This window comes from Furipterus horrens, unplaced genomic scaffold, assembly GCF_987537825.1.
Source record: "Furipterus horrens unplaced genomic scaffold, mFurHor1.1.pri manual_scaffold_1, whole genome shotgun sequence".
NCBI classification, from domain to species: domain Eukaryota; kingdom Metazoa; phylum Chordata; class Mammalia; order Chiroptera; family Furipteridae; genus Furipterus; species Furipterus horrens.
Genome location: NW_028327171.1, coordinates 182,560,431 through 182,577,076, shown reverse-complemented (window position 1 = coordinate 182,577,076; position 16,646 = coordinate 182,560,431). Strand labels below are relative to the sequence as shown.

The 16,646-nt window shown below is 39.0% G+C and overlaps 1 protein-coding gene across 1 annotated transcript in view; it reads right to left on the bottom strand.

Moving 5' to 3' along the window:
* The window catches only part of MYO1B (myosin IB), a 165,078-nt gene that overhangs the window by 11,106 nt on the left and 137,326 nt on the right, over positions 1–16,646 (bottom strand). The window contains exons 19-27 of the mRNA XM_090281999.1: positions 15,307–15,400; positions 14,317–14,466; positions 10,619–10,687; positions 8,872–8,958; positions 8,505–8,591; positions 6,713–6,799; positions 3,498–3,572; positions 2,140–2,274; positions 232–338 (exon numbers count right to left, since the gene is read on the bottom strand). Of these exons, the coding sequence (XP_090138125.1) occupies positions 232–338; positions 2,140–2,274; positions 3,498–3,572; positions 6,713–6,799; positions 8,505–8,591; positions 8,872–8,958; positions 10,619–10,687; positions 14,317–14,466; positions 15,307–15,400 (891 nt within the window). The remainder of the gene's footprint in view (positions 1–231; positions 339–2,139; positions 2,275–3,497; positions 3,573–6,712; positions 6,800–8,504; positions 8,592–8,871; positions 8,959–10,618; positions 10,688–14,316; positions 14,467–15,306; positions 15,401–16,646) is intronic.

The following is a 16,646-nucleotide window of genomic DNA, read 5'->3' as shown; positions in this document are numbered from 1 at the left end:
CTCTCTCTAAAAATATATAAATAAAATCTTCTTTTTAAGGTGAGTTATATTAATTTAGCATAGAGTCTGAGCTAATGCCGATGGAATAAGTCAACAAAAGGAACCCGTTGCTCCAAAGTGTTTATGGTATTTAGATCCAGCTGCTCATAAAATAATTCTTAAAATTAAAAATCTCTCATATATTACTGAAATCAAACTCTACTAGAAAAGAATAAAGCAAAGCCATAATACCTAGATGGATATAAAGCCTTCTTGTCTTTGAAGAGTTCACTGGCTTCTAGTTTCTCTTCATAAATAAGTTTCTTCTGGTCTGTGAATTGGTCCCTGTATTTTTTACACTGTGAGATACAAAAAAAAGAAGAAAAAGAAAGACATCACTTATATAAATAAATCATTACTCATTCTTATATATAAGCCAATTTAATAGCAGCAAGAGTAAATGTATATGAAATATTAATTTAAAAGGCCAAAAGTGTTTGTGCTTTGTTGGTTTTATTGCTTATAGGGCCTTGCTGACATGGGTCCTGCTGGGAGCACTGCTTCCTCTCACTGTAAGGTCAGTCCCTGGACATCCATCTGTCCTGAGACGTCACACTCTTTACAGATTCACAGTAAGGAAAACATCAGACAGCACAAACCAGTACACACATCTGCCACATTTACATACACACATCCAGTCAGCTGACACAAAAGCTTCACAAAACAATACTTATTCTTTCTGTATGTTGTATACCCTACTCTTTTCCATTCTATTTCATTTAAAAATGTAAGTAGTAGTCTACTAAATTGATTTCATAATCCACAAATACGCTATGACCTATAGTTTGAGAAACACTGTTGCAAATTCCCCACTACCACTTTCCAATGTGGGCATGAACCCTGAAAAGTCTCCTCTTCACCTGGATTCAGAGATTTCACAAAAAGGAGATAGGGGTGGTGGGAGGAGCAGGGCCAGGGTTTTTTAGATGAATTCTGAGAGATTCTGTTCCAGGTGTGGTTGAGAACCACCAATATAACTGTATAAAAGAAGCTTAGCATTGCTGCCCACACATCCCTCTCCATCTCCACCCCCGTCCAAGGGAGAGAAGGGTGAGAGTTGGAGCCAGGGGAAAGCAGAGGCAGAGCGGAACCCTGGCATGAGCAGCACCCATTGTTATTTCTGGAAGATTTTCTATGTCAGACTGAAACCACTGCACACTGACATGTTGGTGTATCTCTCCAAAGTGACTCACTAAGTTAGGGAGTGGAACTCAGGCTCCAGCTCCATATGTTGTGCTGGTACCAATCATTACACTAATCAGTGATGATGTCACTCTATTCCTGTGTGATTCTGGTAAGGAATGACTTACATCACTGTACAGGAAAGAGTCTCCCAGAAGATGTGTCCATCAATCATTCACTTACTAATTACAGGCCTTCAATCTAATGATCTCATTCTATCTGATACCTATATATATATTTAATTTAGGATTCCACTTATCAACCAAGCTATTGAAATAAAGTCAACATCTATACAAGTGCCCCAGGTACACCACACTGGGCAACACCTAAATCACGCGTTATGCTTTCATATAAAAGTAGGTGAGCTGAAATATAAGGCAACATCAAATAGATTTTCAGCCTCCCTTTAACTTAGATAGAGGGAAAATTTTAAGCTCGTTATGTCTTTGAGGAGACTTTAAAGTCCTAGTCCATCAAATATTTGTTCACATGTATGCTTGTGTTCAAGAAATCTTATAAAAGTAAACTCATATATTGACAATTTACAGGATTTAACTACATTGTGTAAAGCTGTTCAAATGTTATTATTTCTGTCTCGTATAGCATCATTCCTTCAGATAGGATAAAAAAACAAACCAACAAAATCTGAACTACTTGAAAGCAAGTGGTATCTGAGAGGGAAAGACTATACAGGCATGCGCACCCCTTTTCAACCATGAATCGGAGGAAACCAGGGGATACCTGGCTGCTCGGGGATTCCTCACGGAAAGCCAAGCACGGTCTGTGACTCAAAAATATCTAAGTCCTCAAATCAGTCTCCTCCAGGATAGAGGTAGAATGTGGTAAAACCTCACTTCTATATTCAAACATTTGGAATACATGATAAGTCTCCAGAAAACGTAACAAGATATTTTTTACCCTCCACAAATGGAAAATCCTTTTTAGCTCCTTATGAGTAGAATCCAAAAATAGGTAAGGTCTTGATGGCCAATTCTTGTCTATTGGTGATAAGGAAGGCATCTTATTCTTCATTTCTAAGAAGTATTTCTGCACCTGCGTTGGGTTTGACAGAAAATACCAGATGAGTAAAATACTAGAAGTCACTGTTTTCCATAAGCAGTCTTTAGTGGAATTCAGCAAGTTTTAGTCCATAAGACTTTGTAACCCCTCTGGAAAGTCTCTATTCCACTCTTTATACTGGTTGCAGAAATCTGAGCTCTACCAAATGGTTAAGACAAAAGAAAACAGTAACACTAATACTAATATTAATATGAATATTAACACCAGCTAATACTAGAAAGCTGTACTAGTCATATGTGGCTATTTATATTTAAATGTTAAGTAGTTAAAATTAAGTAAAATAGAAAATCCAGTTCATTAGTCACATATATTTCAAGTGCTCAAGAGCCCTATGTGGTTCGTGGCTATTCTACTGCACCACAAAGACGTCAAACATTTTCATCAGTCCAGAAAGTCCTATTGGCCAGCGCTGCTCTACAGTACTGAACACGGGCTGGCCCTGTGAGACCTCTCCATCATTACTCCACTTTAATCTTGACAACAACTCCATGAGCTTAGTGCTATTATCCCCATTTCACAGATGACGAAATGAAGCTCACAGGAATTAAAGTGGGACTTGCTCAAGTCACACATTTAAATGACAGAGCAAGCTGACTCCGGAGGGTGTACTATTCATCACTACACACACTTCTCTGAAAGGAAGAGGCGAATTTTAGAATTTACTCTGAGAGACTGGCACAGCCTTGCTCTCCTTCACCCCTCTACCCACTAACTCGTTTGTCAACCTCACCCTGAAGCAGCTTGCGGCAGCTCAACAGGGCAAGATCTTAGCACTCCCCAAATTCCCATGTTGAAACCCTAACCTGCAATGGGATTGTATTAGGAGATGGGACCTTTGGGAGGTAATTAAGTTTAGATGAGGTCATAAGAGTGGAGCTCTCATGATGGGATTAGTGCCCTTATTAAGAAAAGGCAGATGAGAGTTGCTTCATGGTCCCTAAAGTATGTTCTGTCATATAAAAACATTTTATTTCTAAAGAAAAAGAACATTTTATTAATTATATATGAGCCACAAGTAATTCTTTTTGAGACAGTTCTGCCTTAATTTGAGGGGCGATGATAAACAGGAAGTCAGAAACTCTCAGTGTCACTGTTATGGTTTAATGGTTGCCAAATAAGTCACACGTTATTGAGTTAGTGCTGTTCATTAATTAATCCAATAGGGCTAATGACCCATATATAAAATGTAAACTTACAATTCTCTGAATCGTAAACTCATAAATTTTCTTTCCAGCATTGGCTCTGAAGAATTTCCTGTACTCCCTACGTACCTTTAAAAAGAAGCAGAATGCAGGGGTTAGCATGCGGCCAGCAGATGCCCATACAGACGACACACCTCTATTAAAAATTAAAATAGGTGAGACACATACACTTCTAAGTGCCTCTCTGGATGTAGTAAAACAACGGAACCATATTGAGATGGTGGATTTTAAGTCAAAGAATAAGAAATTAAGAGATGCAAAGTGAAAACTACCAGAATGTTCTGGTATTTTAAATCCGTTTAACTAGTTTTTCAGAAACCTGATTATTTGGTGAGAACCTCTTTACAGGCATAGCTGCAAACTTGTCACAGATCAAAATACACATCAGAAAAATTTACATAAGGCAATTTTCACTTAAAAGGCCTGAAGGACTACATCGCAGTTTCCAAAAGCCTTGCATATGAAGATGGGATGGTAGTACTGCACCCTGAGAACTGCATGTTACTAAAAATAAGATTTAGTTAGAAGATCTGAGCTACCATTTTCTTCTATCCAACTGCACTGATTTTTCTCTCACCCCTCCTCCTACCAATCTTGCTACTAAATATTGTCACTGCACTTAAGACATCATATTGTAGCTTTTGTTTACCTATTTCTTCCTTGATACACTGTTGTATTTATATTGTATACGAAGGTCTAATGAAATAACTGGGCAAGGTGTTTGCTGAATGCATGAATGATAGTTAGATTTTGAAACGGAGGGGAAAATACTTAAAATATTTATTATCAGCCAGCTATAAATGGGAGAGTTAGAATTTAGCAAAATATTAGCCTACTTAAATAATGCAGCCATGGACCTTTTTCTTTTGTCTTTAGTTTTCTGGGTTTAAATGCATATGGTTAAAATATTTCTACACTCAGGTTGGTAAACTAGCAACCTACTAACCAAATTCAGTTTGTAGAAAAATGTTTTATATGCATACTTTAAATTAAGAACTTCACACAGGAGTTCAGATTGCAAGTTTCTCTTAAAATTTTCTAAGATCTAGCAACAGCAAGCCCCATCCCCACATTCAAGGACTAAGAAGACCAGAGCAGCTATTGATGCCTTTAGAAGAGAAATGCAAGCTCCAATCAGCATGAGTCCCCATTGTTCTAATCCCCCTTCCATCTGCTACTTCTCCCCTTTGTGTAACCAGCCAGGTCCCCCTGGGCATTTGAGCACCAGATCCTTTCTCTACACCAGCATATTATTGAGGTTTAATCATTCTCCCATCCACCATACATGCAGTTCTTCTTTTTATTCATATTCTGTGTTACTGATTATCACTTCTCTTTTAGCCATGGAGTTGTTAGATTCATAACCATTTCAAATCTCAAACTTGCAAGGTTAGAAGGGACAAGGGCAAGAAAAATGGCACCTATTAATTGGCTCCTGAAATTATAATAGCGTAGGAAAGCAGAGAATTTCATGGTAGAGTGAGGTTTCATGAAAACATATCCTTAGAAATATGCTAGACATCGCTATAACTGAGCTCACTGCAACATGCATTTTGATATTCAGAGGACAGGTCCTTTCTCCTGAAATAACAGCTACATACAGAAAAAGCCTGGTAACAATATGCTGACATAGAGAACAGGTTCCATTCATGGGCCCTGGGAATCCTAAAAGGGTCCACTGAACTTTGTAATAAATGCCACAGGAGTCAAGTCATTTAAAAGGGCAAGACTTATTATCAACATAATTCTTTACAATAAAAGGTATAAAATTATTACACTCTTGGACTTTGAAGAAGCTTAACAGTATAATAATGGTAACATTAAAATACTTCTGTCAGAAAATGAAAAAATAAAATAAAAGAAAGAAAGAAAAAAGGACAGCTATGTCCAGTTAGCCCAGTTAACATCAGCTAAAATAGCATTCACCTACAAACTGAATTTCGCTTATAGGTTGCTAGCACATACTCCTACCATGAAAGTATTTTTGAAACCATACGCAGTTAGTTAAACCCAGGAAACTGAAGATAAATATGATGTTGCTGGTAGAAATCAACAGGCAGTAAAAATCCTGACTAGCGTTGTTTGTTCCTTTCCTTATGAAAATGAGAATGCAAATTAGAATATGTGAGTAAAATGGGGGAAAAAATCCTTACTTTGATATTTTTAAAAGTAGCTATAGAATTTGTTCAGAATTCTTGAAACAGTACATCTTAAATTCATATTTGTTACTTCTTATTTACTTTAAAAATTACTTGATAAATATTCAATATAATCAAAAATGTTAATTAACTAAAAGTTTATATGATAAACTTTCAGGGGAAAAAAAGCAGCTTATCCAAAGCAGAGTTTATGGATACTGCTAATGCTATTCCTAGCCAAGGTTAATGGTTTCTGGATAATATTCAAGTATTTAGGAAAAGATGAATTCTTATAATATTAAAGTAAAAATAAATAAGAGGAATAGTTTTAAAAAGGGACCTAATTATCCCCAAAAGACAGTATGGATGGCTCCCTGCAGTGATGAGCTGTTGAATATCATGAAGACAAACTCTTTATATCTAAAGGTTTTCTCAAGGTTTCCAGAGCTCAGTCCTATTTAATTATGTGCATCCTTACCTAAAGTAGTAAGCACCACTTTGAAATAAATGTACAGTTTTCTTTAACCTGAATGATCTACTGCTGGTCTTATTCATCAAAATCTGTTCATATGTAAGCAAGATGCTTTGGTTTCTATGGTGAACAATTAGAGTGATGGCTGCTTTAAAGAAAGCTCTGCTCCAGGAGCCATCATTAGAGCAGAATAGGTCGATAAAGGGAAACAAGAGCCTGACATCCCTGGCTGGTCACTGCAGATGGCGGGGAGGGGTGTCAGCTTTTAGCTCAACTACTGTAATTCTGTCTCAGGAACCAAAAATCCACTTAGTCCTTCTAAAGATCCCATAAAACAGAACTTGAATAACAAAGACTCTTGAGTAAAATATGCTACATTGCTATTACTTTACACCTTTATTTAAAGGAATATGCACAATAAAAATCAGCAAATATTAGTGTACAGGCTTGTTTTCAAAAAAGGAACAAAATGAGGCAAGATGCCATTGTCAAAGACTGTGCAGACCATCAGCAAGCAAAACCAACTGTTTCCTCGGGGTTAGTAAGTGCTAGGCTTTATTGAGTTCACCCTGGACAGAAAGAAGGGATTGAGGAAGTACCTTCAGTCCAAGCCAGTAAGCCCAAATGACAGCAACTGCATGCTTACGCCTAGCCTCCTCCTTCAAGCGTTTCAATTCCCTTCGAGCCTAGAATGTTTTAGATGGTAAATAAAAGAGACAGCCCAATGCAGACAGCACAATGACCAGAAAAAGACACCCCACCACATAGATGAGCCAATTTATGAATAAGGATTTCAGAATGATAGAAGAGCATTGCACAATCATTTAAACCCAAAGAATCAGTGGCAGGCCGGTGCAGTCCCTGGTAATTTTTAGTGCATGAGATTGTGTTCCAGAGGAGGGCAATCTGCGTGAGCACTCTCCAGCCTTAATTCCACTCTTTGCCTTTACCCACCCTGTTCTCCCTCCCTCTCAAAGCCTTGGAACTGCGAGTGGCTCCTAATAATTCCAGCAGACTCCCCTTTGCTGCCAGCACAGGGGGGACCTAAGAGGAATCCCTGAGTTCATTCATTCCACGTATAGAAAGACATCCCTTGTGAACAACCATTTCAAAAACTGGAAGGAATAAAGGTTATTTCCGTGAAGTTCAAACAAAAACACAAAACTCAAAATTCTTTCCAGTTAGAAAATTGGATGTAGCGTGTATCAAAATTCGATATTAGCAAAGGTCCCAAATGGGGAAATGTAGTGAAGCAAGATAAAAAGTGGAACAACTTGTAGGTTTCAAAACTAATCTTAGAGACACATTCATCTGAGGCACATTATTTTAAAAGACAGGAATAATCAGGCATTGATTTTTCCATTACTTTGTAGTACAGACTGGAAATGAGCTCACCGGGGCATAAATCCCAGGGTTAACTAAAGTGTCCCCCTGCCTCTGCTGGGACACTGTCCCCATCTGCTAACTAGTTTGTTCTTCACCGTTTTTCAGCGGAAAAGAGAAATGAACAACTTCGGTGAGGTTTTGGCAAATTAAGATCTTTATGCAGACAAATGTTATCTTTTCTCATTTTTCTCACAGGATGGACTTTTAATGCTGACAAGGTAGGCTCAGAAACACAGAACTGTGTTGATAAGTGGTTCTAATTGGAATACACATTTTTAGCAGGGATGACCTTTGATTTTCTAAGTAACAAAAACATCTAAAACTCTCCGTCCCTTGGGGTATGTGAAATGTTCACAGAGGATTAGTGAGAACATTTCAGGAGGCCTTTGTTTCAGGGCAACAAACAGCTGATGCTGAAATTCCTGGGATTCTTCAGTGCCAATTAGAGCTAGCTTTGCATGGACAGAGTTTTCTGTTAAGTCACAGATGACAATTCTTTTCCCATATAATATTTTGCTTATAATAATCAATAGCTGCCACAGTGAGCCTAAAACATAGTTTCATTCACAGATTAATTTTTTTTTTTAAAGCATGCGTTCAAGGCATTTCTGTCGTCAACAGTTGCAGAAGACCAATGGAGGCCCAAATCTGAACATTCTCAACATGCTCCCCACCCCCAAATACCTCTAGAAAACTTCTGGTATATGTCAGGGGAAGGGGGAAAAAAGGAAAAACTAAAACATGCATGCTCTTTGAGAAACTTTTAAAACACAACTCAACTAGTACCTCATTAGTAAGCAATTAGTCTTTGTTGCCTCTTCATGCTGAAGCTTCCTACCATGCACTAACGACACTACCATCTCCAGGTTCATTAAATCCAGCTGTTAGGACATGCACCACCGTGAGCCACGGTTACGTGTGGTCGTTCGTTTCCTGATATGCTAGCTCTACGGATGTATTACTGCAAGTTCCAGGGAGGAGTGATGAGATGTGCGTATCAAGTACCTTAGATCCAAGCCAGTAAGCCCAAATAACTGCAATAGCATGTTTATTCCTAGCCTCCTCCTTCAGCCGGCTCAGTTCCCTTCGCGCCTGTGATGCATTTGAAAAGGAGTTACAGAAAAGTTTAAGGCAGGGCAGGTTACTGCTGATTTTCAATGGAGAAAGAAGAAGAAAAGACACCGCTCACCATCATACAGTAAACACGAGAAAGCGGGAGCCGCCACCCACACCAATATGTTGGAGAGAGCGAGAGGCAAGTGCGTGCTCAGTAGCTTAAGCCAGTGAAACATTCTCTGCCTCCACGAGAGGGTCCCTCGTTTCCCACGTTACTTGCGACCCCCTACCTTCCTCGGTGCAGTCTCTGGCCTACCTGGGTCCCGTGCCAATACGCGGCAATGGTGGTGGCCGCTTCTTCACAGCGTTTTTGATGCTTCAGTTCCCGCAGGATTTTTCGGGCCTAAGGTATAGAATCACCCAGAAAAATACAAAGTTAACCAGAAAAAGGGACTCTATCTATAATGACTTGAAAAAAACGCCTGAACAGACAGTCATGATACTCATTCTCAAGTGAAAAAGCATAGCTTAAAGAAAAAGAAAAGGGACGGCAGTAAGTGAAAACATCATCAAGCCTGGCAATGCAGCCCCCGCTCACATTGGGACAGCAGCCTTCGTGGCCTAATATGTGACAGGACAAAAACCTGGCCACAGCAACATAAGCCGGTGCACATTAGATAAAAGGAGCAGTTCTCAGAATGAGGTTGGAGGAGCTCCGATAATCCACCAAAATCTATTCTATCACTTTTATTATTGTTGTCTGAGGATATCATTGTAGCTGTGTTTTTAATTCAAGAGATGTTTAAAAATTTGCTAAAATACAATTCTCACAGGTCCACGACCAGCAGCTTCTTTCCAGTCATTGCTGGGCAGTGATTCCATGGAGGCCAAGAGAATGCCTGGTTTGGAGGTAGAATCCGAGTCCTGACGCCAAAGTCACTAGACTGGAGGCTCGGACCCAAGACTCAGTAATTAGGTCAAAGAAGTATCTGCAGGCAGCAACTGCACTTACTCTACCTGCTCAGATTTGTAATTTGGCACTTGCGGTGGGATGACTACCAAGCCCTTGGGCTGTCCATGGCCCTAGACAAAGGTCAATTGACCTCACTCAACTCCTGGCCCAGGGCTCTACCCTCTGGATTCAGCCCAGTCCACAAAAGCTGCCAACAGGACAGTGGTCAGAACAGGCCCCCAATTATCTCTGACTCAGAACTGGGGTCAGTAAACTTTTTCTGCCAAAGGCAAGATGGTAAAAATTTCTGGCTTTGCAGGTCACATGTCCTCTGTCACAACTAAGCAACTCTGCCGCTGTAGCACACTAAAGCGGCTTCAAATAAGATGTAAAATAAATAAGTATGGTTGTGTAGCAATCAAACTTCATGTGTGTGAACTTTGTATTTCATATATGTATATATTTATATAAAATTTGTATTTCATAAAATTTTTACAGGTCTTGAAATGGTGTTATCTTTATTTTTTTTAACAATGCTTTAAAAATATAAAAACCATTCATTCTTAGCTTTCAGGCTGTGTGAAAACAAAAAGTAGGCTAAATCTGGCCTGTGGGCTGTCCTTTGCGGACCTCCAAACCAAGCCTTGGCAGGAAGCATCTGCAGGTAACCCACTGTGACCCTCCACTAGAATGGCCAGAGCTCAGGATCTTTTGATCATAGGCATAGCCTGAAAGATGATTACCAGGAGGTCAGAGAAGGCGCTGGGCGGGAGAGCTGAGGTCCGGCAGGACTCGCAGGTGTGGGGGGCAACAGTATGAGACAGTTGTCCAGACTACAGCTTTCCTCACAAACTGGGCAAGAGGATATTGAAATCATGTACGGAATTATTTCAAGGACTTCCTGCTCAGAGAACAAAGCTCTTGAACAGAAAGCCAGTTAGAAGGAAGTAGCCAAGACATGGTCCCCAATATTTATTCTTTCCACCTGAGACTGTTTACAGAGCAGGCAGGAGGCAAGGAACCCCCTGCTGCAGGGTGACCCTAAAGACATCATCCTTTGTGAAGAACCCAAAAACCCCAAATAAGTAAGGCTCACTTCTTGTAAACTCACCTTCCAACCCCGGATGTAAGACTGAATTACCAAAGCAGAACTCTTAATCTGTTGATACCGCTTTTGTTGCTGTAGGATGAAAGGGGAAGATATTAGCAGTTCTATTTACATATCTGAAACACATACAGGGATGGGCAAAAGTGGGTTTACAGTTGTAAGTACACGACACACAGTTTATTCTTGTATTATCATTTATTAATCATTGTATGATTTATTTGTGTTACAACTGTAAACCTACTTTTGCCCACCACATATACTACAAAGATTGGGAAAGAGTATTTAGCTCTTTTGTTGCAATTACCTCTTGATCACCCACATTCCTCCTGGAAAGCAGTATGTAAAGAAACCAAAATATCAAACAATTCAAAATCATTACATTCACACCTTGTATTATTGTACTTTATTGCTCTTCACAAATACTGCGTTTTCATCAACATCGAGGCAAGACCCTCCACCAGCAAAAAGATTATGACTAGCTTAGGTCTCAGATGATGGTTACCATTTTTTAGCAATGACATATTTCTTACTCAAGGAATGTACACTGTTTTTTTAGACCCAATGCCATTGCATACTTAATAGACCATAATATAGTGTAAGCATAACTTTGCATGCACTGGCAAACCAACTCACTTTATTGCAATAACGGCTTCATTGCGGTAGTTTGAAACCAACCCCACAATATCTCTGAGGTATGCCTGTATAGTTAATCCAAAGTATGTTTTAAGGATGCTAAGTATAATTAAATAATTTCTAAATGGCTCAGGACCCACTATTGTTGACATCTCTTTTTTTCTATTACACTCTTACATAATACAGGTGCAATATACAGCTGATACTCCATCAATGCACACTGAATGAATACACACTGGGTTTCTGCATTCTCTCTTCTTGGTGCCATTTCTCACCATGCCACTGTCTGGGCCAGCTTCTAACATCCCCAGTTCCTTTTAGGTTTTCTGTTTTCACTCTGCCTCAAGCTGGGAAATCAGCTAGCAAATTTAAGTAAATGCCTATTAATCGACTCAACTTCACTTATTGAGCTTCTATTCTGTATAAAGTCCTTTAATAGAACCATGAGGATATAAACATGAATCCGACTCCACCGCCACACTCAAGGATTGCAGTGGACACAAGTCAGCAGTGTAAAAATATAGTGTCCTGGGAGAGACAGAGCCAGGCTCAGATGCCATAGAGGTTACTTCTGGGTGGGGAAGACCCAGTGAGCTTACAAGCAGAAGGCTCCAGGCCAATCACTGTTGCAGAAAGCTCAATGCCCAGTGGCTTTTCTAACTTCTTCTGAGGCTGATGCCTCAGAGACTGGAAGCTGCTGGTACACCATCTCAAGAAAAGTGAGTTCTTATTGTACAGTATGGAATATTCACTGGAACATGGGCATGTGCCATGAAATTTTACAGCTTTTCAACATACTAGAATCATGCTGTGACTCTTTCACTTTGGAAATGCTAGACTACTCATGTCCCTTTCTTTGAGGGGTAAGAGATGCCTTCAGAGACTGACTTTAAGCTACAGTTTGAAAGAGCAGAGATCATGGGGGTAATGTTACCAACACAAGAGCAGAACAAACGAGAGAGGATGCCAGAGAGAAGGGCAAAGAGAACTTTGAACCAGTTACTACCTTATCTGGGTCTCAGTTTCCTCATCTGTCAAATGAGGAGCTCGAAGAACTCTAAGATTCCTCCCTGAGTAATACTCCATGGTTGTAGGAACAAACTATACCGACCATATCTCACTATCACTTTCGATGTCCATTTGGTACTTCCATGTTTTCTTTTTAAATTCCAATGGCTTGAAAATAACTATCTCACTTTAAAATTCATCTCAAGAAATGATGAAATATCACCATATATAGATTTTAAAGGAATCAGTAACTGAAAATGGACTTTTAGAACATCTTTGAGTTATCTATCTGGTTGAGGGGAAATATTAAGTTACTCACTGGCTTAAATAACATGCTAGTTAACTGGTTGAAGTATTTAGTTCAAATTCTGAAACAGATATAACACTAGAACAAAATTAATACTTTCTCTAAAAAGTGAGCTATTATTTTTCATTCTACAAATTAGTATTGCTTGTAAGTCCCACCATCATGAGTTGATGATACACATATGGTGACTGTTTTTTTTTTTCACCTGGAGGCATAAAAGCTCTATATTAAGAGGGAGAATGCAAATGGCACTTGCTATTCTTGGTTCTTTGCTTTGGCTGCTTCTTCTCATCCTTCAGATGAAATAGTCCCTTTCAGGAGGCCGTCCTTGACCCATCCTACCTAGTTATATCCTGGATCCCCATTATTCTTTATCTCAGTTTCCTATTTCCTTCTTAGCACTTACCACAATTTGTAATTATTGAAATTATTTGTTTGCTTAAATGCATCTGTCCCTCACTAATTATAAACTCTGGGAGGTCAGAAGTTAGGTTGTCCTGTTCACGTTGCTATGCCCAGAGTCTGCAGAATAAGTTTTTCAAAGGTTTTGTAGAATTCAAGACAGATGAATTCAGTACACTTCTGAATTGGATGTTCTTAATAATCTCAAAATAAGGAATGATCAAAAGATTTCCTTGAGCTCTGGTTGTTTATTGGTCTCTCTTTCTCAGGTAACCAGAAAATAGAGCATCATGAACCTGCAGGAGAGCCAAGTGCAGTCCTCTGTGCCTTTGCAGAACATGTATGAATGAATCTTCCATTCACACGGCCAGATAGGTTCACACCTTAGCACTTGTATTGCTGGTTATTCTCTTTTAACTAGAGGAAGCAATTTTAAAGATACACTTCTAAAATCTCAAGCAATTTTTCTTTAGCTTAATCACTTAAGAATCTCATTAATTTCTAAAACTGGGAAATAATACACTAAAATGTATTACATGAGCATAGGTCAGCATAAATTACATCCTGATTACACACTGCCTTATACCAAAACTCTATGGCTTAAAAAGAGGAAGAATAACCCTAAAGGAGATTTGACTACAAATTTAATTCACTTTCCAACTTATCCTCTAGTGAAAAAGCAGAGTGAAAAAGCATTTGTAAAAATTCATTTTGTGAGAACACAGCCCAAGTTCAAACTAGCCTAGAGACAAACCTTCAGGATGTCCTCAACCCTATGGTATGACTCCCACAAAACATCTATTAGTGTAATCTAATGAGTAAGGAAATTCCAAAAAGGAATTCCAAATCAATTAAGTAGGCACACTTTATTATTGAATCTTTTCCCACAGTTAATCAGACCAAATATCTGAAGAGTAGAGGAAACCCAACCCTTTAACCAAACCTCAAATTCTACTAAAATGTGGCCTGAGCTTTCTGGAATTAAAGCCATTATTTTGAAAAACTGACTCTATCACGCTGTTCAGAGGGTTAGAGGACATTGTCTCTTTTAGTCTGATAACCAGATTCAAGATGTAGACCTCTCACTATATCTACAGCAGCGGAAGGCAGTGTTTTATACTGAACTTGAGCTCTGAAGACGACCTGCATTCAAACCCCATCTCTGCCATTTAGTAGCTGTGTGATTGTGGGTTCATGCCTTAGTTTTCTCACCTTTAAGAAGGATCCGTACGTAAGAGCAATCATTTCATCAGGTTGTTGGAAGAATTAAGTATGTACAAATGACATACACAGCAAGTGCATAACACATATTTGCAAGCATTGTTATTACAGATTAAAAATGGGGACTTACGGCATATCTCCTGTACCAGGCAGCAATCACGATTTGACTTTTTCTCATCAGCAGGAAGTGTGTGCGGCATTTCCACCCCCGGTAAATCTTCTGAATGAGAGTGGCCAGGTCCTCGAGCCTTTGCTTCCTCAGGTCTTCTAATTTGAATAACTACAAAGAAATAATAGATGAGTGTATCAAAAATCCACCAAATACTCATGGCATACAAGAAAGATGTTCTTAGGAGGTAAGTTGTCATGATGCTCAAGTCAACCACATTGAGAAAAAATATGAATAACGGTCTTAATTATATATAATATGGATAATAGTCCATATGAAAACTATTTGGATGAATTCATGCAAAATTCACAATTTAGATTCTGGTGATTCAGCACCTGTGACAAATCAGAGAAGAGCTGAACTCAGCTTAGGTTTACCTTCACAGTATCTATGAGGATTCTATTAATGAAAAAAAGAAACTGGCAAAGTTTCTCTTAAACAATTTAAACGCTTTCCAAATTCTCTAAATTTCCAAATTACCAATCAACTGCTTCACTAATTATAGTTCACTCTAGTCTATTCATTTATAAAAAGACTCCCCTGGAGTTCTACTAAGTAGAATTTTAAGAATTCTTTTTAACTGAAAAAAATATTGAATTTGAGTTCCTTCATGTACTTCTTAACAATAGGGTTATCTTTCCTTAAATTATTGTATAATTCAGATATTACAAATACATTCCTATGAATTAAAAATATTTTTGTTGTTGTATAAACAGTTTCTTTATTTCTTTCCTGTACAACCTATTAGAGCAAAGCCTTCGACGCTTCATAAAAAATACGCATGCTTCCATGACCCTTTAACTTGCCCGTTCTCTTGGACATTTGCAAATACGTACAAGATTGTGGCATTCTTGGAAGCATCTTGGGTAATGTTCTAAAGTTAAACATCCTTTCATAGCTTGCCTACAGGTTATAACATAGGTTGAAAGTGTAAAGGTTTTGATTACATACTGTTCTTGGATTTCGGATGAATATCTTTGATCTACCAAAGGAATACTCTTCCACAGGAATCTCTAACTCATTAAACAGAACCTCCACTCCAGCCCTATAAAAACGAATAAAAACAATGAGCTTTCTGAGTTACAAAAATAGTTTATCTTATCTTAAATCATAGTATCAGATTCTTAGTGGTACAAAAACAAAGTTTCATTTCCAAGTATAATTGCTTTTTCAGTAAGCATCCTTCTATCAAATAATTAAGACCAAATCCAGTAAATGTCAAAAAAGTAAATTTGGGTTCACAACTATATTGTCTAAGAAAACGTGGTATCAAAGCCAAGTTCTTGATTTCATTAGCACAGGCAATACTTGTATCAAGTATACCCATAACGATGTACCAACAAAGGCCAGGAGGGTATGTAAGAAACTCAGATCTATTTTGAACTTAGTTAATTCTTAAAGACATTTTAAACACTGCATCTGCCTATCAATGTGTGAGCAAAGCCAGAGAGAGAGGGCGAAGCGCAACACTGATGGCCTGAACCTGGCTCTGACTTCTCTATCCTGGACCCTGGTTTCAACATCAGCCTTTGGAACTAAACTTCACCCCACCAACCTGTGGACCAAGTGCCACATAGGGATCAAACACCTGTTTTGTGTATTATGATACACATCAACCATAATATCCTGGAAATTAATAGTGAGAACTGAAATAGTACCAAGATTCCATATTACTTGGGTATTAAGTTATACATCAGAGACCACACCATATATAATGCAGGGTGAATGTCTAGTACTGTTGATGTTCCTGTGAAAGGCCAAGTTCAGTGAAAATGTAAAGGTAACACCAGCATAGAGAAATGCCAATCCCCAAGTTCCTGCCTAGGCCCATAAAATAGGCATGCTGGCCTTCCTGTAGTAGTCGGGAGAGGGTATACAGCATGCAGAAAAGGGGCAGCTTCTGATTGGTAAAAGCAGAAGAAAGGTCACTACATAGGCAGGGCCTGATCTCTCTTTGGCAGTGACCCACCCACCAGCACACAGGTTCTCTCTGCATGTGGAGCCACAGGGGCTGCTCCATGGAATGGAACTGCAATAGCTGTCTGGGGTAGATGGGCGAGTGCAATTCAGGGCAGGTGAGCTGAAGGTCATGTGGCCCCAGGTTCTACCATATCCTCCAATCCAGCTTTACCAGCAATAACACTGACACTTTGGACCATACCTGCTCCTGTACCTATTATACTTCTCAACTGGTGCAGACCTGGGTAAAAAATGGGACCCTCACCCCCACCCACTGATTCTCTCTGGGGTCAATTCCCCAGAAGCAGGGGAGTGGGAAGCTGAGAGAAAGG